Source organism: Microcebus murinus, chromosome 22 (assembly GCF_040939455.1).
Source record: "Microcebus murinus isolate Inina chromosome 22, M.murinus_Inina_mat1.0, whole genome shotgun sequence".
Lineage (NCBI taxonomy): Eukaryota > Metazoa > Chordata > Mammalia > Primates > Cheirogaleidae > Microcebus > Microcebus murinus.
In genome coordinates, this window is record NC_134125.1 from 11,879,753 (window position 1) to 11,903,806 (window position 24,054).

Consider the following 24,054-nt stretch of genomic DNA (forward strand, 5'->3'; position numbering starts at 1 on the left):
GGCAACCTGTGGCCCTGTGGCCATATGTGGCCTTTGGATCCTTGAGTGCAGCCTTTGACTGAATCCAAATTTTACAAATCCTTTTATTGAAAGGGGTGCAGCAGAGAAAAATGAAGCTTTTCTTGCCCTCTTTGGTGCTTAAAAAAGAACAATCTTGAAGTCAGAAGGCTACAGGTTCCCTACCACTTTTTCCATAAAGGGCCAGAGAGGAACTATTTCAGGTTTTTGGGAGCCATGTGGTGTCTGACTCAACTACTCAACTCTGCCACTACAGCGTGACAAATAAAACTTATTCACACAAGCAGGCGCGTGGCCCACAGGCTGTAACTGCTAAACCCTGCTTGTTCGTCTGAACTGCAGGTTTCCCCTAAGCCTCTCTCTGAGGCTCTTGGCTCTATTTTATTGACATCCACTTATCTGTGGGACTGTCTACTTTTGGAGTTTCAGGCATCAGACTCTGACGCTGAGAGCCCTTGCCAAAGGACACAGGACTCAATGGCTCCAGGTCAGGACAAATTCAACACATGCCAAACCAAACATTTTCTTCTACCCTCTAAACAGGCCTATTCTCCAAATAAGCATTTTTAGAGTGGGACAAATTGCCCTCTTGTTGGAAAATCTAGACACTCTCTTTGAGTCTTCTCCTTTATTCATATTTAATGAAGTTTGGTCATTTCTTAAGCATTCATTAAAATAATTTTTGAGCACCTACTGTGTGCCAGGAATTGTGCCGAGACCATGGGGAATGGCTACAGTTAGGATCAAAAAAAGATGTGGTCTGGTCCTTGAAGAACATGGTCCAGTGAGGCGCGATGACTGACCCGTAGCTACTACAGAGTTAGACAGTTCTGTGAAGGGCACGCACAGGCATGACAGGGGAACTTGACCTCCCTGTGCACAGGGACCAAGAAGGGCCTTGGGAGGAGGCAGAGCGGAAGCTGACAGCTCAGCGGAAGTGAGCCGGGACATGCAGCTGAGCAATCAGCACAGACATCTGGGCACAGATGCAGCACGGGGCTGGAGCAAGACAGCACGGCCCAGCAGAGGACGCGGCTGGGGCAGCACAGAGTGCCAATGGGGTGGCCACGAGAGCCGGGTGTGGTCAGGCAGGCAGGGCCGAGGCACCAAGAACTGTAGACTGCACTGAGATGGACAAGTCTGATCTTCCAGGCAACAGGGGAGCCAGTCCAAGGGGTCTGAGCCCTAAAGGGATAGAACTGGCCACCTTGTATATAACAGGTTCTTGGGGGCCCAGGGGACCGTGCGCTACCCAGGCTGGAGAAATACTGTTCCCAGTGGGCTGGAAGACAGAGCCAGGGCCAGGTGCATGGTAGATGCTTGGACATGTTGGCTTGGAGCCCAGGGTCCAGCCAGGAAGCTACTGATCTGGCAGCTGACAGCATACAGGTCAAGGAGAAGCAGTGGAAGCAAGGAGAAGAAGCGAGGTGACCTGGGAGAAAGACATGGGCTACAAGAAGTTTAGAAATGCCTCCGGTGTACAGCCTTGAAGGAGACAAAGGACAAGGAAGTAGCCAGAGCCTGAGAACTGGACACCACAGAGCGAAGGGAACACAATGTTTTGAGGCGGGAGTGGCCCGCAGTCATCAAGAAAGATAAGGAAAGAAAAGTATCTACTGGATTTAGCAACAAGGAAAATCATTTGAGCAAAAGGGGTCACTGGCTTCCCTGGCAAGAACAGCGCCTGTGGAGGTGGGCTGGGAACAGAGCCTCCTGTTCCGGGGAGTGAGAGGTGGGTGGCCACGGAATGGGCACGAACTTCAGCTGCGCAGGGAGAGAGGAGGTGACGGCCCCAGGGAAGGGCCCGGAAGGCAGACATGGGAGTGCTCTGCTTTTCTTCCCAAGGAAGGGAGGGGAGTTTGCCTTGAAAAGCTGGAGGGCTGCCTTTCCCATCAAAGCGCAGAGAAACAGGGAAAGAAGAGCTATGGATCGAAATGAGACACAGGTCTGACAGCGGGAAGTAGAAGAAAGTGCCTATCCGCTGCTTGTGGGAAATGCTCTTGCCTTAGCCCACTCTACCTTGGGGTGGCGCGTGGGGTTGGCTTAGACACCACCCTGCCCCAGTCATGCTCCTGGTGCTGTCAATGTATGCACAGGAGAGCTCCACAAATGACTTAACTTTTTGATGCCTCAATATCATTATTGGTAAAACTGCAAAAATAAACACACTATTGAACCTGTACGGTTGCTGAGAAGACAGGAGGTATTCACTAAGTATCAGTGACTTCTAAAACTTTGACCATCCTATGCTATTTCCACCACAGCCACAATAACCCTGGATCCTTCGTGTCAGTCACCTGGAAGGCTTGTGTCTCTGAGCTCTTCCTGATTCTATTCAACGGAAAACACAGCCAACTTCAGGCCTCCCCAGCTCGGGAGTGTGTCCGTCTCACTGAGTAAGGCCTTCCACAAACTGGTCTCAGCCCCGTCACCCCAAATTTTATACACACACTTGTATGTACATATACACACACATGCATTTGTGTGTGTGTACATTATACAGAATTTACATTTAAAGAATCTTGCTTTGCTCTGCATTTCACGAATTATCATGGAATTCTTTAACAAATCTAAAGTAAAAAGTGACAGGAATTGGTTATACCAGGATATCAAAAAATACCTTTACAAAAATGAAAAAATAAAAATAAACAATGAAATCCTAGACAAGAGAGCTGTAGTAGGTAGCAACTTCAATAGAGTCTATTTTTCCACTAATTCCTCTATCACATTATATGGTATTCTTTTTTAAAAAAATTAAATTTTTAAATTTGTTCACCATCAGTTACCAAGAAATACACGGACGTTCTAGCTGGGCTACAGATAACATCTTACAACAGGAGCCCTGATATTTCTCATCGATGTATCCTTTCTTAGAACTATTTTAGCTCTTTGAAGTTATGAATTAATGAGACAATTTAAATCTAAGAAATGGAGAGTCATTTATTTTCTCAAGAAAGATTCTATCCCTCCGTAAGAACACAAGATGAGTTTATGGTGATGGCCCGGGAGCTGCTCTACACAAACGAAAAGGATTATGAACAGATTTCCAGGGGAGGGCAAGGTGTGCCGGGCACGTGCAGGCGACCCACAGCTTGCTGAGATCTCAGCACTGCGGCCTTCTGAAAGTGCTCGCTGCTGGCCAACGGGGGTCGTTACAAAACTGACATAATTCAAGTGCAGCGGTATCAAAATTCACCAGTTTTCAAAGACATAACCCAGTCCTTACCTAGTCCAGTGGCTGGACTTGAACATACCTAAGGTCCAATTTTCCTACATCAAGCGGGTATTGATCTACGGCCGATGCAGCTGCTAACAGCACAGCTGGAGGTCGGACAGCCACACAGCTTTGCTTCCCGGTGCAGAGGGAGGGTGACTCGGGAAAATGGTCTTGGGGCCTCAGGGGGTGAGTGGTGGGTGCAGAAGCTTTGTGGATCTGGGGCTTAAGGGGCTGACCACAAAGAGAACAGGCAATTCCTGGTGGTAGAACCAATTCTCCTTAGAATAAGAGGAGAGAGAAAAAAATCTAACTGGGGGGGGGGGGGTCAAGATTGGGAGACTTGGAATAAATTTGATGTTTATCCCCCATGTTAATACAAGGATAAGCTTGTCACAGCCGCCTTTCCAATCTAGGACTCCTCTCTCTAAGGCAAGTGTGAAGCATCAAAGTAAAATAATTACCTTCTCTGGCCAGATTCCCAGGTGGAAGTAAAGCCTTGCTTGGAGGAGAAGAAGCTGCACCTGGTCTGGGTACATTGCCAGGTACAAATCCAATGAGTCTCTCAGGAGCTGGTACGACTGGTCGATGCCTTCCCTAGCAGAGGAAAAATCATGTTGGTCTCGTCCTGTGTGCTTTTTAGCCAAGACCCTCTTTTTCAAGACCCAGGTTTTTAAAATAACCAACACAAATCCCAAACCTTTTCTGATTCTGATCTTTCCTCCCTGTTCGGCAAAGAGATACAATGCTCTTAACAACAAAAAAATACACAATAAATATAGATCTTGTACTCCATCTTGGTGATGGGCACTAAATTAAAATCATAAGCATTTTTATTAAGTAGTCACCTCAATAACACTGTAAATAATTAAAAACGAATTCTGAACAGAGCATGGAGGATATTTCTGGGCAGTGAAATTATTCCGTACGATACCATTATAGTGGATACATGTCATTATGTATTTGTGCAAGCCCACAGAACGTACAATGCCTAGAGTGAACTCCAATGTAAACTATGGACTATGGGTGATAATGATGTCAATGTTGGTTTGCTGATTTTAACAAACGTACCATCTTGGTGGGGTATGCTGACTGACGGGGGTGTGGTGTGGCGGGGGAGGGGGACATGTGGGAACTCTCTGTACTTTCTACTCAATTCTGCTGTCAACCTAAAACTGCTCCAAAAAATAAAGTCCATTAAAAAGAAAAAAATTCTGTCATGAGACAGAAAACTATTACCATAACGTACAACCTACAACTTTCTGTTTTCCCTATAGGACAAACTTCCTTGGACTCAAAAGCAAGACAGTTTCATACTTCTGGTTCTTTTCTTATCTAAACGATTGAAAGGTATAAATTAAAAGATGGCGAAGCACTTACGCATGAGAACATCCTGTCCCTGAAAAATAATCTTTGCCAGTCTAAGACATTCTTGTTACTGAAGAATGCTTTCAGTCTTTGCAAAGAGAACTTGTCCCGGTCCACCGCAAAGATCTCAGAAGTCACCTGGCACGTCTCCACCACATTTGAGCATCTAAAACTACGCACTCCGCAGAAAGACTGGAAAACCTTACCGCTTCCCCAGGCTTAACAGGTTTCCCACCATTCTCTGTAGGACCTTCTTCACGTTGACCACCCCGTACAGCGCTGCAGTCACGTGCTGGCCGATCAAATATTCACATTCTTTCACCGTCAGCTGCTTGCCCTTCCCGAAAGCATCTATGTAGATGTAGTCAAAGATGTCCAGGGCCGCCCTATCCAAAGAGCCAAATCTCAGATGAGAGCGGAAGAACTGCAAGCTCTGCTGTGTCACGACAATAGCGCGCTCATATTTAAGAAATAGCACTGATGTACGCGGTCTAACAGAAATTTCTAGAAAGAGTCCTCTTGAAACTCACTCTAGGAATATTTATCAGAGTCTGGTTGAGAGAAAGATTAATGGAATGCCCGAGGCCGTCTATTAATTTCATAGATTAGCAGCAGTTAACGTTGGATCCTGGGCCTTGAGGATCTACGGAGAGTTATGGTACCTCACCCCAGAAGGACTCGGCTCTTGGTTCTGCTGACACGCTGAGCCCATCACGGCCACAGGCCAGGAACCCCGTGCTGGACCACAGAGAGCTGGGCCCCTGGACTCGATCACGCAGCTCCTCCCACAGGTCTGCCTCCTGTGAACCACGCTCACTGTGTGCTTATACACAGGGGCTGGCCCACACTGAGTGAGCAGGGCGGTGAGCAGCGTCACATGATGCCAGTTCTCTCTGCATTGCCAAGTTCCTTCTCTATGAGGGCTCATGGAGAGATCTGGGTGGCTCTTTGTTTCAGGGATAGTTTCCTATGACCAACTGTTTCATCTGGATCTTATGCCCACTGTAAATCATGTAACAGATTTTCTCTTTGGCTGCTAAAAAAGCCCAGTTGAATTTCTTCCTCTGAGCCATATTTATAGCCCACCTTTAGCAAAGATATATGACTTACATAAATGTTCTAGAAACAAGGGACTCTTCAACTCTTTTTATGAGGCTAGAACCTCCTAAGGACAAACATACAAAAATTTATAGGTCACTATCATTTATGAACAAAAATGCAAAAACCCGGGATAAAATGAGTAAATCAAAGGTAGCAATATATTTTAAAAACATGTGATTATGCACCCCAAGAATGAAAGGAGAGTTGAACATTAAAAAAATCTATTTCTGCACATATAGACTAAAAGAAAAAACTATAGGATCCTGAGAAGACAAAGGTAAAAAATGAAAATACACCTAATACCTAGCTATTTAGGATGGTAGCTTTCATAATCCTAATGAAGAGTACTACTCCCAAACATCATGCTTGATGGTGAAAAAAAAATTTTTTTTTTGAGACAGGGTCTGGCTATGTTACCCAAGCTGGCCTCAAACTCCTGGGGTCAAGCGATCCTTCCACCTCAGCCTCCTGAGTAGCTGGGACTGCAAGCGCATGTCACTGTGCTCCAGCTTTGAAATTTTAAAAGCATTCCATTTAAAGTTATACCCAAGGCAAGGGTGTCTGCTATCATTTTTTCTGTTCAACTTCATACAAAAGGATTTGGCCAGCAGAGTAGGGTAAGAGAAAGAAACAAATATTAGAAAAAAAGAAGAAACTGTCACTATTGACTATTCTGTGATTATTCACATAGAACAGCCAAGAGTTGACAATTTATTAGCGCTAATGATTTATTCAGCAAAGGCACTGAATAGCAAACCTATATCTAAATATCAACCATATCCCTGCACACCATCAGTACTTAGAAAATATAATTTTTTTTTTTTTTTGAGACAGAGTCTGACTCTGCTGCCTGGGCTAGAGTGCCGTGGCATCAGCTTAGCTCACAGCAACCTCAAACTCCTGGGCTCAAGCAATCCTGCTGCCTCAGCCTCCTGAGTAGCTGGGACTATGGGCATGTGCCACCGGCTAATTTTTTCTATATATTTTTAGTTGTGCAGCTAATTTCTTTCTATTTTTAGAAGATGGGGTCTCGTTCTTGCTCAGGCTGGTCAGGAACTGCTGACCTTAAGCGATCCTCCCGCCTCAGACTCCCAGAGTGATAGGATTATAGGCGTGAGTCACCATGCCCGGCTGAAAATATAATTTTAAAAATTACCATTTATAATAGCAACAAAAATTTAAGGTACCTAAGAATAAATCTAATAAGATGTTAGCTTGGTGAAGAAAAGGATAAGATGTTTAAGGACAGTACAGATGACCTAAATGAATGAAGAAATCCATGTGCACAGAAAGACTCAATAGTGAAACATTGGCAATATCCCCCAGATTAATTTAGAAGGCCAATCCAACATAATCTCTAGCTCCAATCAATATTCACAAAGAGTTTTTAAGGAACCCGATAAACTGATTCTAAATCTATATAGAAGAGCAAAAACTAAAAATAGCCAAGACAATTTTAGATGAAGGTCTCATCCTACCAGGTATCAAAAATAATGATAAAGTTGCAGTACTTAAGACAATGGGGTCTTGGTGCAGAGACAGAGAAAAAAGAGACCAAAGACAGAAAGCAGAGAGGACAGGGACGGCCCGGCCCAAACCCAGTATCTTCCCTGAGGGCTGAGTCCTTTCTGGGTCTCAGTGCTTGTTTGTGCCACATGCCTGGGGCCCTACAAACTTGTCATTGTTCATTTGCGTTATAGTATATGCTCCCTGTAGCCCGACTCTACCCTGTAGTAAGTTACTGTGGCAAATAATATGGTAATTGGTGTTTTAAGCACTTTATATTATACAGAAATCGTTAGATTGTTATATAAACATTTAAGAATATTTTAGAGATATTGGAGAGATTGGTTATTTGGGGAAGGGGATAGGCTGAAAAATCATTTTTCTCATTTGCAATAATGGGAAATGGGTATGGGTATCTACTATCCAAAAATTAAACCATCCAGTACATTTTTTAGGAACATGTATTTGGAAAACAAGGAAACCTGGACGCTTATTTGAGAATACATATGTAATGAATTATACAAATCTGCATGGAAATGACACTTTCAAACTAACCCGTGGTTACCTGTGGGGAGGAGAGGCAGGGGAACGGTATAAAGATACCCAGAAGGCTTCAGCTACGTAATGTGTAACTGCTTAGCCTGGGAGGCAGGCAGACACGCAGAGACCAACTATAGTTTTCCCCTATGGAGCATCAGAAACTCTCCTAGATGTAGAATGCACTGGGTGGTCTCACTGAATTCTCCGAACCATTTTAAGAGAAACGTTAACTCCATTTTACAGAAGAAGAAACTGAGGCTCAGGGGAAGCCCAGGTTTGAACCCAGACTGACTTCAAAGCTCAGCTTCTTTCTATCACACTGCTCATCACGCCACTACTAGGCATCGTAGCTAATCATCAAGAAGTAGTTTCGAAGAATAGGAAATAGGTAAATACCTTTTCCTTTTTCCCCTAAGTGGCAGATTTAATGAGAAAATATTTCTACCTATCTGATCAACTATTTCTTTCAAAAAGCTAGACTGATCTAAAAATAACCTTTTGCCCTATAGGATACTAGGTTTAATCACTTCGGTACGAGTGTCAACCATAGTCGATAGCCACAGTGAACGCACACAGCTGAGCACTGACTATAGTTGACAGCCATAGATGAACGTGCACAGCTAAGTGTCGACTTTAGCTGACAGCCGTGATATGACTTTTCTAATTTTTCATTTATCAAAATAAAATTGTGAACATTTAAAAATAACATAATGAAAACATATATGTATATGTTACCTATTCTGATTTACATTATAAGTAAAGCTGCCTATAAAATAAAACAAGCTTTCAGTGCTCTAAAGCTTTCCTCATCACACAAGAGCAAAACGGGTTCGTCGTCAATGCACAGCACACACTGTCGTGCGGACTGTGAGTGCCAGCTGCGGGCAAGGTTTCGCGGCCGGTGAGTGCTGTAGCGAAGTGGTTAAAAAAGAGAACAAAACAAAACTCATTAGTCAGGTCTCTAAAATTGGCATCAGTCACCAACCTTGCCTAAGGGGGACCTGGCTACCCTGTTCCTCCTCTCTCTCTTTCTCTCTCCCTCCCTCCCTCCTCCTCCTCTCCTGCACATTAAGTGCAGGGAAGGAGGGGGAGATTTTATGGCAGAAAGTAACAATCTCTTTAAGGACTCTTTGATCTGATCTGCTTTGAAACAAAAGGACTTTGAGAGCCACAGTAAGATCTTGAAGGCCTAATTCTACATTTTTTTAAATTAGACTTTTTGAGATAATTGTAGATTCACACACACAGTTGTAAGAAACACAGAAAGATTCAGTGTATCCTTCACCCAGTCTCCTCTGATGGTAAAGTCTTGTCTTGTGTAAACGTAGCACAACTCAACCAGAACACTGATGTTGATACAGTCAGGAAACAAAACAGTTCCTTCCTACCCTGCTCCTGTTTCTAATGTCTGTTTGGCTGCACCGACCGAACTAAATGTTGAACACAGGCCTCCTCTCCGCACGGTGGGATTGAACCTTCAGGACTAAGACAATGTGTCATAGACGGCTTACCCTTCTGCACCTTGGCACCACCGTAGTAAGAAGTGACTTGGGAAGTTGACAGGTTCCAGTGGGACTCCCAACTGCCGGGCAATTGTCAAATAGAGCAGAGACATGCTGATTGGGATTCCTGTTCTGCGGATCAAAACCTACAGGAGACAAAATGCTTTCGGTTCTCGATTCACCAAGACGAACTACACGTTCTCCTTCTTTCGATAAAGGTTCTCATTAGGCACCTACTGTGCATCAGGCATGATGCTTGCTCTTGATGCCTAAGTGGATGAACATTTCCCTTATTTTGATCAGGGGTCAGTAAACTATGGCCCGTGGGCCAAATCCAGTCCACCAACTATTTTTGTACAGCTTGCGTAAGAAGAGCCTTTACATTTTTTAACGTCTGAGAGAACAGCCAAAAGAATACTATTTTGTGACACATGAAAATTACATGAAATTCACATTTCGACGTCCATATATAAAGTTTTGCTGGAACACAGCCCCGCTCGTTTGTTTTTGTATTGTCTGGGCCTCTGTTCACACTACAATGGCAGAACGCAGGAGTTAAAGACAGAGACCATATGGTCTGCAAAGCTGAGATAATTTACCGCCTGGCCCTGCACAAAAAAGTTTGCCAACCTCTGATTTAGCCCCTCCTTTTTCCAGAAAGAATTTAAGACCATTTCAAGGCAAAGTGCGGAAGATGTAACAAAATAAAATGGAAGTAGCAGATAAAGCATTAAGCAGATATGATAACGGAGCCAGGCAGGAGGCGAATAAGAAAAATACTGATGTTGTGAAGGCGTCACGCAGTTGGCCCGCAGGTTTCCCCCAACCTGCCCAGCGCCAGCGCAAAAAGAGGGCCCTCAGGAGTGCCACAGCTTCGCGTTCACAGGACTCACACTGACCAAACTAAGTTAGAGAGGCGCCCGTTTCTAGTCAGATTTCCCTCAAGGGTTTGCATGCCAATGACATTCCATGATGAAACAGGTAAAATCCACAGCAAGAGCCTTACAGGAGAGGAAAAATGAGGTTCCCAGGCATTTGGAGATGGAAAAGACATGGTACCTGCCCTCAAGAGATGCAGTCTGGCAGAGATGAGCTTAAAATATGTATTTTACTATACCCATATTTACCTGGTGCATATATAAGTTTAGGGCATTATAGTAATCCATTCGATTCCCCTTGAACTTCAGCTGGTCATAAAGGACGTAGTTCATGGCATCCAGCACCTGGCTCTGGAGTTCTATTTCCATTATCATGGAAGATTCACCTGAAAACACAGAGATCTGCTCTGGGACACAAGCACAAACAAGGCTGTGCTGGCACCTGAAACACCCCCCAACACGCAGACACAGGCGACGGCCTGACATTTCCATCAAGTGTTGCCCATCTAGGGAGAGGAGGGTATGTATTAAAGTGTTTTACATGTCCGAGTAAACACGTGGTTGTTTCTCACTCTTTCATGACACAATGGGAGCACACTAACGAATCTCCCAAATTAACCCACTCCTCTAGGTTTTCTTTTGCAAGGACGGCTGGATCCAAAGCAATGCCACACCTGCCTTGAAGGCCAAGCTGGGGTGGCGGCTGTTGACGCCCCGGAGGGTTTTGCAAACAAGCTCTACGATGCTGTCAATCTGGGCCTGGATGTCTTTGAGGCTGATGTCCGAGAGAGGATTGCAGTACTGGTCAATATACACGGCGCCTGAAAATGAACAAGTATTACAGAATAAATTCTTATTTTTACCCTGTTCTTATTAGTTTGGGCTCTTTATGCCATCCCACTAGCTAAGCTTCGTATCTTGGCTGCCAGGCCTGGCTACTAACGCACTGGGCAGGCATAACAAAAGTCGTCACAACAAAGGAGCTTATGCTTCACTTTTTTTTTTTTTTTTTAATAAACCAAACCTCTCTCAGAGGTCATGGACTCAAGAAAAAAGAAAACCCTGCGTGATATGTGGCATATTCTCACATTCTATTACAAAAAAGGAATAAATGCCATAAAGGAGATCTTTTCAAGCTACTTTTCTCTCCCTTTCTAACTCCCTTATTGGTTCAAAATCCAACAACTCTGGAAACTTAATGGTGTAAGACAGTTCCTTTATTCAAAAAAAATGTTGAAAGCCCTCAGTGACAAACATGCCATTTCAACAAATTACACCTCTCAGGGTGGACGGCAAATGGACTCTGCAGATGACCCTACTTTCAGGGACATAAACAGGGAAGCTGCCGCAGAGAAAGCTGCCCAGAACACGCTGCAGACAGTCTCTTACTGAAGTCACTATTCTTCACAGCCTTAGCTAAATTTTTAACCACAGTCCAAAGGGCTAGCTTCATCATTAGGGTATGGGACATTTTCTCTCAAAAAGCCCTCGAGTCATATTCAATTTAAGAGCTCTCAGACCAGCTCAGGATCCTGTCTCCCCTGCCAACACCCCACGGAGCGGAAAGCAGGGGTGATGGGTGTCGTGAGACCTACTGCTATCTGGCTGGCTCCCCAGCGGCCTGAGCCGCCCCACCCACAAACTGCAGGAGTTGGTGCTGCACTCCTCAAGTCCATCGCACCCCAACGCTATGGTTCCCAGATTTGTTCAGTAGCACCCGCCCTGTTCTAGTCAGTCAGCAAGGATCAAAACCCTGGAGCCAACTTCCATTCACTCAACTACTCAGAAACCTTCAATGGCTTTCCAATGCCACTGGTTTGGATGGGCTATTTGAAAATTATAGCTGGATATTTGCAAAGTGAGAAAGTATTTGTTTTCATACATAAGCTACAGAAAATAAAGCTCATCAAACTATTCTTAACTGAAATAAACAGAAGATAGGATGTTCTCAACTGCAGTGTACATATGGGAGTATTCTGGGGTGGTAAGGATATTTTATTTTAATCAACTAAAGCAGATTTTTTGTTTCCTTTTGGATAGTAAACTTTCCTATAATCAACTAGCATCTGCACTAGGCATTGTGGGGCACAGAGTGATCATAACACAGTAAGAAACACAGTGACTAGTTGGAGAAAAAAAATGCATATACAGGAAACAGAAACGATGTAAGGCAGTTTACTACTCAATGTTACTGTCATAGCTCTGTGGCCAGGAAAATATGCAAGAAGCAGTCGAAACTCAATGGAAGTGAGGTTTCGGCTGAACTTTCAAGAAAGAATTAGGAGAAAGACAGAAACCACAATGAGGAGGTGAAGCCAAGTGCGTCTGCAGGGTACCAGGGTGGACGATGGCCTGGTGGAGCAAATGGGACATTCTGGAGTACAAGGGACAAAGGTTTGGAGTTGGGGGAAGGACAGGATGGCGGAGGGCATTGAAAAGCAGGCACAGATTCAACAAAAAAAGGAAATCAGCTATCCACATCGCAGGTTTCATATGGAACAGGGAGAAGCTGGGTTTCAGACTGGACAGACACTGATAATCTGACCAACTCGAAGGCAGGATGGGGTGATGTTCATTCACGAAAGCAAGTATTGCTTAGAAAGCTGTTGCTGGGAGCAAGGGCCACAACCCGCAAGAAAACAGTAACAGAATGGGGACAACATGATGATAAGACACATTAGAAAGGAAAAAAAAAATCACTGAATCTGGTAAATCATTGCAAGTAGGGAATGAAAGTAAATTATCAGTCATATCTGTGTTTCATAACCAGAACTTATGGGAGTGTTTGTGTACTATCGAAGGAATTAAAAATAGTTAAAAAAAATGAAGGCACATTTTGTTCCTGTTCAATTTAGTAAGAACAAAAAGTTGTTCCTTTTATCTTGCCTGTCCACTCAATTTCTTTCTCCTCACTTCTTATTATGGACAAACAGACTCGCTGATGCACAAGAACATTCTGTCCTCAATAAACTGTAACCAGAGGTTAAGAGATGTGCTCAAGGTCACAAAGAGATAAAACTGATTTTATTTCTTTCTGATTTCGCAATGATGTTTTAAAATGTAGAAAAACTGGGCATTTATCTCCTTGCTAATATACCAATATCATACTTTGAACCCATGATGCATCTTTAAAAAAACATTCTCTCTTTAGCTGATTTTAACAATATTGTAGCTCTACATTTAATAGTTTTGCCTACTTCATTGATCAGACCACATAATCCAACCTGCAGAAGCCCACGCACTATGGTTTACTTTCCACTCCTTTACCACCAGGGACAGTTCCCGCTGCCGCGTGGCTACCTACCAAAATACCACTGTCCAAAAGACCCACCTTCAAGATAAGATTCGTAGTCATCGGGCTGCTGAAGAAAAGCCTTAAGATTATTTAGAATTTTCTGTTGCCGTAGGTAGTAAAGAATTTTTTTGGCGTAGTATTTCCAAGTCAAAGCTTTTCTGGAAACAAACAAAGAAGTTGATAAGAATTAAGATTTGAACACTTTCCATTTTCTTTTCTTTTTTTTTTTTTTGCTTTACCCTAATCATCCCATGTAGCATACTTAGCCAGAAAAATAAAATTAGCTCGTGATCTTACTGTACTTACTTATTATCATGGAAGCAGGGAGCATAGTTTAAGACTTTTTGTAATGTAACACTAAATTAGTTATGCTGAAATTTGAGAAAACAGTTATCTGTTTGGCTTCAGATTTACTTGCCTGTGTCTTTGCTGACAGGAAAATGGAAGACCAGCCTGAAAAGTGAGCTGAGCTTCAGGGGATAGGGAGGCATGCTGGAACCCTCTGGTGTCCCTCTCTGCCTTGGGGCGCTCAGGGCCTGCGCTCAGGGCCATGGTAAGCTCCTCCAGTCTCATGGCCTCACATGTCATCAGCACTGACAACCCCCACTTTATTGCAACAGAACAGCGTTCTCCCTTCAACTCCAGACCTGTACGTCTAACCACAACTACCCATCTACTCCATGTCCCCACTTGGATAGCGCTGAGCTCCTTAAACCTCACCCTCCCAGAGTCACCCTCATCTCAGATAAAGGCAGCTCCACGACCCAGTGAGGCCGAAAACCTGAGTCATTCTGGATGTCTTGCTTCCTCTCGTAAATCACATTCAACCCACCAGCCAATGGGTTCTATCTTCAAAACACATTTAAATGTGAACGCGTCTCACTAACTCACCCAAGCTGCCATCACCTTTTGTATTACAGCAACATCGTCCTGACTGAGCTTCCTGCTCCACACCCTGCCCTCCATGGTCTGTTCTCCACTCAGCACCCCGCATGCTCCAGTTAAATGTTCAGTCCCATCACCACAATCCCTGACCCCAAATTCCACACTGGCTCCCCCTGCCCTGTGCTCGAAGTAAAAGCCCAAGTCCTAATGAGAAACTAAAAACTCTCTTAAATGCTCGCCCCATTAGCTTTCTGACCTCATTGCCACTCGCCCCAGCCCAGCCACCTAGGCACACTGGCGTCCCTGCTGTTCCTCTACCATGCCTGGCTGGTGCTCACCTTAGCACTCTCTGTTCCTTCTGACTGGAACATTCTCTCCCAGGAGATCTGCAGTCTGTTCTCCCACCTCCGCCTAGGTTCTGACTCAAATGTCCTGTTGAGTAAGGCCCCCTACCCTGTTTAAAATAGCATCCCCCACCAGTCCCTTGCCCTCTTGCCTGATTAACACTTCTCTCTAGCACTTCTCATTTTATAACATAATAAGTATCTCACTTCGTTTTTAGTGCCCATCTCCCCTACTACAGTGTAAGCTCCATGAAGGCAAGAATTTCCTTGTGTGTTGTTCCCTGCTGCATCTCCCGTGCCTAGGAAAGTCTCTGGCACACAGCAGATGCCCAATAAAACGTGTTGAATGAATAAGATTCTTTGCCAGACCTCCCTAACATACACAGGGATCATAAGAAACAGGAGAGAGACAGTGATTAAAGTTCACGGAGAAACAAAGAACTCGCCAATTTTGAAGAAGGTAAATGAAAATCTGCAGAGTTATCTGTGTTTTATCCACTTTATAATCCTTGAGTTGTGAAGCACATCAATCTAGAAAATTACATGAAACAAACGAGTAGCTTAATGAATGTAAGGCAAACACTCTTGGATCCACTACTCAGGCCAGGAAACAGAACTTTGTGGACACGCCAGGAACCTCAATGGGAAACCTCCTCCTTCCCCTTCAATAATGTTCATAATCCAGGTCGGGAGCGGCTCACACTTGTAACCAGAGCACTTTGGGAGGCTGAGGTGGGAGGACTGCTTGAGGCCAGGAGTTCATGACCAGACTGGGCAACACAGCAAGACCCCATCTCTACAGAATAAATAATCATAGTCCACACCTCTATGGTCATCACTTCCTTTTCTCTATAGTATTACCACCAAATGTGCATTCCTAAACACTCTAGTCTGTTTTTGTCTTTTATATCTCTTAATCTACAGGCTCCCCCTCCATTTTTTTTCCTCCTTGCATTTTATGTGCTGAAGAAGTAAGGTTGTTGACCTGTGGTTTCTCATAGTATGGAATTTTCTGACTGCATCCACATGATGCAATTTAACATGGTCTGTGTTCCGAATCTCCTATAAATTTGATATAGAGGCTTGATGAGATTTTCTTTATTTGGCAAGACAGCTTCATAGGAGGTAGTGCGTTCTTCCCCCAGGAAGCAGGAATGCCCGGCTGTCTCTTTTGGGAGGTTTGCAACAATTGCACTCAATGCACTGATGTGTTGGTTCATTAGGGGTCATAAAATGGTGATATTCTAATTCAACCATTCCTTCATTTACTACCTGGAATTCTGCTAGAAGAAAAACCTCCCATATCTAGTATTTGATCTCCCAATGGTAAAATATATACGAAAGGCAGGATAAATGCTCATATCTTTCTTTTTATTTATAATTTTTCAAAATAATTATTTGGGTTCTTATTATCTTCCAAAGGTCACCAACTGTTGTTTTTAAGTATTATTATGAATTCAAGGAGCTAAACATATGATACATTTCAATCCATTCCAGTTATTATCCATATGACGTTCAAATTGTCACATCTCTGGCCAATGGAAGCCTCTTCGTGTTGGCCCTTGAATGTTTTTGATGTCAAGTATTGTCAGTTTTATTACTATCTGGTTCCAGGCTTCCAAGATGCTCCAGGTTCATCTTTTAAATTTCCTGTACTAGACCTGAAATCAGTCATTTCTCCAAAAACCATAGCTTCTTTCGGTGGAAAATATGATATCAAGATCACAATCTGTGCACCAGGGAAGATCACTTCTACTGGGTTGGTTATTGTTTCTAGACCTTTTCAGTGGACAGAGCTAGTGAGTTTAGTGTGTGTGCATGTGTGTACATATACATATGCACCTACATATACCTATATGTATTTGAATATAAAATATTTCACAAGTTCACACTGACACTTCAAATTCAGAAGAATATGACTTTGACCTTCTTCTATCTTATACCTACATGTTCTTTATTCCAGGAGAATTCTTCTTCTCCAGGATACCAAGGATGCTATCGTGTAATTATTCATTACATACACACACATAAGCCACAGAATAACAAGACTAATATTCTCATCACTTTTATGATTACTGAAAACTGCTATATATTTCACACGTTCTCCCCCGCTGTCTGTTCATTTTTTTTTTTAAAACAGATATACTGTAAGGGCTTATAGCCATTACATATGTAATACTTCCTCCCCTATGACCCTCATTTGAATTTAGTTTTATGAATAAATATGTATTTAATGCTCATTGCCAGTCCTTATGTCAGTATCTCTCTGGGTTTTTTTTATTGTTTAAGGCTCATTTTCCAGATTTGTCAGGAAGGGCTGAAAAGTCCCCTAGTTCTCGAAGGGGACTTTTCAGGTGATAAGTTCATCTGCAGTCTTTATATTTGGAAGTCAGTTCAGCTGGATATAAAAATCTTTGGCTGACATTTTCTTTAGATGCTAGAGTATCTTAAGTATGTTTTCCACCCCCATCCCCGGCACACAGCAATTTCAACAATTTGCTGAAAGTCTAATGATGTTCTGATTTTCTCTTCCTTATAAATGACTTCATCTTTTTTGCCTGGATGCCCAAAGGACTTTTCTGTCTTTAAAATTCTGTAATTTTACTAAAATATGTCTCAGTATTAGTCATTCTGGGTCTATTTTCTCAGGTACAGTATGTGCCCTTGTAACATGTGGTTTCAAATACTTATTTGTAGGATGTATTCTTTTTTAAGACCACATAGAACACCATAAATGCAAACTGTTTTGAAATCCCCAGGGATTGATACCTTAGCATTTATGGAAACTATGCTTCTTCCTTCCTATGCTTTCTATACCCAAACCACAAGCATTTGCCAGGAATGAATACAAAGAGGGTTCTTCATGAAAAGCAGCATCCCAAAATATTTTAAAATATGGTGTATTTCCCATCATTTAGAAACAACCCTATTTTAGGCTCAAAATATATGTGTCAGACCAAGGGAATATTTATATTTATTTCTAAAAAGACTGTAACAATATGTCTGTATTGGCTATGCATTTCCAATCTTTTCTGCAACTCTGATAAGTAAAAAAAAAAGCAGTATTTCATCGTTATTTTACTTAACATTTCTTTGAATAGTGAATTTAAAAGTTTTTTACATGATGGCCACTGGCCACTTGGCAGTGAATGTTGTCCACCTGTCCTTTGTCTATTTTTCACTTTTTGGAAATTCCTAAGAATTCTATTGACTTTGCTTATAGTTTCTTTGGTCATACAGAAGTTTTATTTTAAATCACAAAATCATTTGACTATGTTCTTTTATTGCTTCTGCACTATCGGTTTTGGTTAAGGAGGTTTCCTTAGATTGTATACAAAGTGTCTTATTTTCTTGAGGGATTTTCATTGCAATCATTTTAAAATGTCAGTTGTTTAATCCTTTGGAATAATTTTTGTATATCATGCACGTTTTACTTTCTTCCATTTATATCTAGTACCATTTATTAAATAATCCATTTTTTCCCTGAGAGTTTAATTATCCTAAATTATCTTTTATTCTGGAACATGTTTCTTAATTATCATTTGCTACTGATGTGACTATCTATTTTAACTTAAATACTGCACTGTTTTGATTACAAGTAGCTTTATAATTATGTCCTATTATCTAGTGATGCAAGTTTGCCATGGTGATTATTTAAAAACATTTTTTTTCTGGCTTTTCTTATGAATTTACTCTTCTGTATATATTTTATGACAATACTATGCAAATAAAAGGAAAAATGAAAGAACACACCCTTCCTACTTCTAAAAATCTTATTTGGCTCCTAATTGGAATAGCATTAGGTTTATATATTAATTTTAGGAGAACTGACATTTTCTGTGATAGTAAGTATAGCCATTCAAAGACAATTGAACATTGTATTTTTCAGTAACATCCTATAATCTGACCCAAGAAATCCCTTCTATTGCTTAGAAATGAAACCACTAGGAACATCTCTCTTCATAGTGACACAAAATGGAAAAAAAAGTGGTTGCCCATCAATAGGAGAATGGTTAAATAAATTATGTGACACATGACAAAACAGTAGGCAGCCCTTAACAAAAGTGAATTTGATTTTTTTACCAGTTGATTAGGATAGATTTTCTTAAAGTAATGTTGAATGAGAGAAAACAAATAGAAAGTACCTATTATGTGATCCCCGTTTTTTTTTTTTTTTTTAAACAGAGTCTCACTCTGTTGCCCGGACTAGAGTGCCTTGGTGTCACCCTAGCTCACAGCAACCTCAAACTCCTGGGTGCAAGCGATCCTCCTGCCTCAGTCTCCCAAGTAGTTGGGACTACAGGCATGCGCCACCATGCCCAGCTAATTTTTTATATATATATTTTTAGTTGACCAGCTAATTTCTTTGTATTTTTTAGTAGAGATGGGGTCTCGCTCTTGCTCAGGCTGGTCTCGAACTCCTGAGCTCAAAGGATCTGCCCGCCTCAGCCTCCCAGAGTGCTAGGATTACAGGCGTGAGCCACTGCACCTGGCCATGTGATCCCAATTTATGAAATAATGATCCTGCTCCCCCTGCCCCATCCGTCTCACTGTTTCTTCCCATGGAAAAGGACAACCTAGGTTGTCACTAGCAATTACAGCAGTGGGGGCAGGAAAGGCCAGTGTCAACAGAGGGAACAGGGTGGAAATGGGAAACAGCATAATAAGAAAAAACAAAGTCTGCACTAAACCTCAAACCAAAACAAGCAATAGAGTAGGAATGAGATCACATACATATATTTTTAAAAGTATACATGTACGTGCATAAAAATCACAAGTCAGCTTTTAAGGCTACACAATACTGACTATTAGATCATCCTTCAATTCATTTATAGATAAACCAAAATAGAAACAGAAAAATGACCTCTGCATCTGAACTCATCCAAGGCCTAGAATAGTGACACATCTTACCTCTACCCACAGTTGTTCCACTGATAGATATTTCTCTCTCCTAAATCCTCTTAAGAAACAACAACGAAAAAACTTTACGCCTTGTTTGTGAGATATTTCACAATGATTTTATACCTTGTTTGTGAGACATTTCACAACGATTTCTTTTAAGGAAGATGCTAAACTTTAAGCATTCTTAACTTCCATCACCAGAAAGTTTTCGGAACTTTTACAGCAGAAAATCTTTTCCACGGACAAGTTAAGCTGGAAGCCTAGTCATCTTTCAGGTGAACTAGAAATTAACCTCCACAGCAGAAAAAATAAGGCAGAAAACCTTTTAAGCAACCTCCAAGAGGTAATAGGCTCAATCAGGAGACCACCTAAGTAACAGTTTTCTAACTGGCAGAGAAAAGAAAGATCAACCAAATACCTACAATGTTCAAGACCAAAGTGAGATTATTTTGTACCAAAATTCAGAAAATATATATATATAAAAAAAATCATCCACTAAATTAAGATATGCTTAAGAAATTATATTTATAAAATAAAGATTCAATTCACGGCAGGCAAATTTGGAAGTGGAAGGTGGAGAGGTTAATATTAATAATAAAGGAGGGATGATTTATTTTACCAAAAGGTTTCTAAATGACATACAGATACAAGTGCCCAGAGCACAGTGTTTGACATACATAGTAGCACTAAACATTAATTCCTTCTTCTTTCTGAAAGGATTTTTGCAAGGTTTCTTTATATTTCACTGTTCCAGTGTATTTACCTTACATACACAGAACTTCTCAAAACTGTAACTATGGCAAGACATGAAAACATATCTGGAAACACATGTCCCAGAGTTCAGCTATATACCTATTATAGCAATTTATTCTGGAGTTATTAAAATGACCAAACAAAAATTCCTGCTAAAGCTATGGCTTACCTTCCTTCCATATTTAGGATACACACCAGTTCATCCTCAAAAAAAATCTCTGGTCCCTCAAGGTTCTCAATGTCACTGAAGCCGTTACAAGGAACCTATGAAGAAGACACACAAGTAGGCCTCAATTATGAGTATTAATACAGCTGCCACTTTCACACACAAACCTGAGCTGCAACGAAGCCGTCCACTCATATGGACAGTGGTAACAGCTACTCTATACTACCTTGTACTGCTCTCTGTGGGTGGAAAGGAACATGGAAAGAAAACATAATTTGTCCAGATCTTGCTATTACTTGTTAATTAATTATGTTTTTATAGATTGGAATTTCCGAAACTGACAGAGTTCGAATGTGCGGAAAAATAGCTCTAAAACATGGACTAGAACTACAGAACCTCACAACTCACAGTAACTATCTCACACAGTCTACGTTACAGTCAACCAGGAGAGGAGGCCAGAGAGGTAAGCCTAGTGGGTTAGGCAACGCCTTTAAATTGCTGGGCATGTTTTCTCCTCTGTAAATTGAGGTGGTAGCACAAATGGCTTTAAGACGCTCTCAGTTTAAAATTCTGACTTCTCCCACTTTTCTTTACAAAAGTAGCCAGAACATTTCAGGTAAATCTGTGTGCATGTTGAGAACACAGGAATACAGGGTCCTGAGCCAAAGCAATCGCCCACCCACAGATCAATCTTAAGTATGCTCCTGTTGTGTTCGAAGTCCTTGACATACTTCTAACTAAGCAGTGGTACAGGGAAAAAGGGAGCTAAGGAAAAAACACAACAATCCATCATTATTAGACAAAGGCACAGACTGTTAAAAATGCACACAAAACCAGCTGGACTAGAAGCAGAGGTTGCAAACTAGCAGCCCCTAACCAATTGCATCAAACACATCTAATGCCAAAATCTGTATGTGCAAACATAGTTACTTAACCCAGTATTAACAAATGCTTTTAGCCGGGGCATGGCTTCCCCAAAGTAGAGCACAAGTTTTGTTTATTCTAATATTAATAAACATTTATAGAAATAAATTATACCAGGGAATGTCTATTTTTATTCCTCATAGGGGAATAAGTTCGAATTTGTCCAAAGTTCAAATTTTCCCTTTCAAAACTTGAAAAATCTTGAAAACATTTTAAATGTATGAACTCGATTAACTAAAAGTACTTAGAAAACTGTAAGTAGTCTTCAGCAAAACAGAATAATCAAATAGATCAGATTGGCTCTATTTCCAGACCTCCAATCAGAAAAAAAATCTGAGAGCTTGATGAATTTAAAATATTACAGTGGACTATTTTCCAGAGTTACAGAAAGTTCAGAATCAGGAGTGGATACAGAAACTTCCATGAGACATTTTGGGGAAGGAAAAAAAAAATCCACTATGCATTTCTGCAATTAAAAAAAAAAAACAAAAACAACTTTTCAGGGATAATGAATGCAAGACAATTTTATTTGAAGGAGTAATAATTCTGATTTATAGGTAGCTTTTAATCCCCTGTTACCTTAACAAATAATGCAGTTCACTACTGGGTAGAACCTGCAAAGCCAGAGAGAAGAACCACATTAATTTCGTCAACCCTTGTGGGAAAATGACTGGGAGAAATTTATAGTGTTCAATCATTGATGACTTCCCAAATCATGTGGAGGATGCAAAAAATAGGTTTGACCCACTTGAAGATTTCAGAAATGACGCTGCTCTCTCTGGATACCCCCTTGCATTGTGCTGAGCGCCCTTCCCTGCTCCCTCCACCCCCCATTCTTCTCTCTGGCTTTAGAAAAGTAAAGCTGGCAGGGACAAATGGCTTCATGTTGTTGGATAGGAGGAAAAGAACACAATGACTGTTGCAGCCATGAGAGTGAGTAAGGGATTGTCAGAACACCGAAAAGGGATATATCAAAAAGAGCCGGATGAGCTAATGCCTGCAGACCCAGACACATACACTACCGGAGCTTGGAGCCACAGCAAGAAAGAGATCCTTACGTGCTCGGAAAAGAACCTCTTCGAGAAGGAGGCTACGATCTTCCGGGCTTCTAACCCAGCTTTTTGCCGAACTTTATACTCCTCCAACCAATTGACGTAGTCGGTGGGGCTGTAGTGTTTCATAAGGGAAGGCCACCTAAAAGGAGAGAAACACCCCCTCAGCTTAGCAGAGACTCAGGGGCAGCCTTGGAAAACAGGGACAGCAGTACAGTCTGGGGGAAAGAGGGAGCCTGGAGACGGACCTAGTTCGAATCCCCACCCGGCACGCACGCACGCACTGTGACCTTGGCACGGTGCTACGTTTCCGTCCCCCATCTATAAAATGGGGACAGTGGTAGCAACAACAATAATGACGATGGCAGTTAACACAGACCGCGCGCCTCCCAGAAGCCGGGGCCCTGTGTGCGTGCTCTTCCCGCACATCATCTCATTTAATAACCACCGTCAAAGGGAGGTCTAACTATCGGCACCACTCCAAGCCGAAGAACGAGGCTCGAAAACGGGAAGTCGCAGCCCCCAAGGTCACAGCGGGGGTATGCAGGGCCAGATTCCTGCCCCGGTCCACGCCGAAACCTGTGCGGTCCACAACCCACCGCGGACGCCGCGCCCGCCGGATCCCCGCACCGGGGATCCACGTAAACACCTCAGCGCGCAGCCGGGCACAAAAGCAGCGCGCAAAACGGGCCGGCCGGCCGCGCCGCCGCCGCCGGCGTCACCCTGCCCGGGGCCCGCATGCCGGCGCTCCGGGACGCGCCACCGGGGCGCCGGGGTCGGCGCGGCCGGCGGCCTGAGGCCTTTGTCTGCCGGCCCGCGGGCCGGGGTCCGGGTGCGGTCCGCGCGCGGGGCGGCCGCGGGCGGCGCGGGGGGCGGCGGCGCGGGCCGGGCGGGCCGGTCCCGGGGCCGCGGCGCGGGGCCGCCGCTCACCTCACCCGGAACTGCTCCTTCCACACCTTCCCGCTGCTCTGGCACAGCTCGCGCAGCCGCCGGCAGGTGCTGGAGACGCGGCCGATGTCGACGGCCGCCAGCGAGCCGCAGCACAGGATGTACTCCAGCACCTCGCCCGGCAGGTTGACCAGGCAGCCGAGGGCCCCCGCCTCGGGCGCGGCCTCCTCCGCCAGCGCCGGCACCACCTCCATCGCGCTGTCGACCGCTGCCGCCGCCATCTTGTCCGCGTACCTGGGGCCGCCGCGCGCGCGCGCGCCGGGGCGCCCCGCTTCGCCACGCCCACCCGCCCCGGGGAGGCGGGCCCAACGACCGCCCCGCCCACCAGCCCCGGGCCACACCCCCTCGGACCCGGGCCGGGCGACTGCAGCGCCGCCCGAGGGAGCAAATAAATAAATGCGCTCTGTGCTCTCAGACAGCGATAGCAGCAGCACTGATTTTTTTAAAAAATTAGTTAATTTCAAAACTTGACGAAAACTGTATATGTTCTCGTATGTGCCGAGCTCTTCCTGTGCATTAGCTCCTTGGGTCTTCCCAGTAACCCCAGGAACTATTAACGTAGCATTCTTCCCAAGTGACAGGGCAGCTGAGGCTCAGGCAGGCGCGGGGACTTGCACCGATCCCTGCCCTTGGATTCCGACACAGACCCGCTAGACTT

General features: G+C 43.3%; 1 protein-coding gene across 2 annotated transcripts in view; it reads right to left on the minus strand.

The window, feature by feature from the left end:
- Positions 1-23,739, minus strand: part of FBXO21 (F-box protein 21) — a 38,736-nt gene extending 14,997 nt beyond the window's left edge. The window contains exons 1-9 of one of the 2 annotated variants that reach the window (XM_012756611.2): positions 23,379-23,739; positions 22,455-22,590; positions 20,476-20,570; positions 13,459-13,580; positions 10,802-10,948; positions 10,377-10,513; positions 9,259-9,395; positions 4,807-4,986; positions 3,697-3,829 (exon numbers count right to left, since the gene is read on the minus strand). In XM_012756611.2, the coding sequence (XP_012612065.1) occupies positions 3,697-3,829; positions 4,807-4,986; positions 9,259-9,395; positions 10,377-10,513; positions 10,802-10,948; positions 13,459-13,580; positions 20,476-20,570; positions 22,455-22,590; positions 23,379-23,617 (1,326 nt within the window). In that variant the 5' untranslated portion in view covers positions 23,618-23,739. The remainder of the gene's footprint in view (positions 1-3,696; positions 3,830-4,806; positions 4,987-9,258; positions 9,396-10,376; positions 10,514-10,801; positions 10,949-13,458; positions 13,581-20,475; positions 20,571-22,454; positions 22,591-23,378) is intronic. The other variant, XM_012756612.2, reaches the window with a different exon arrangement.
- Between the last annotated feature and the right edge of the window lie 315 nt (positions 23,740-24,054).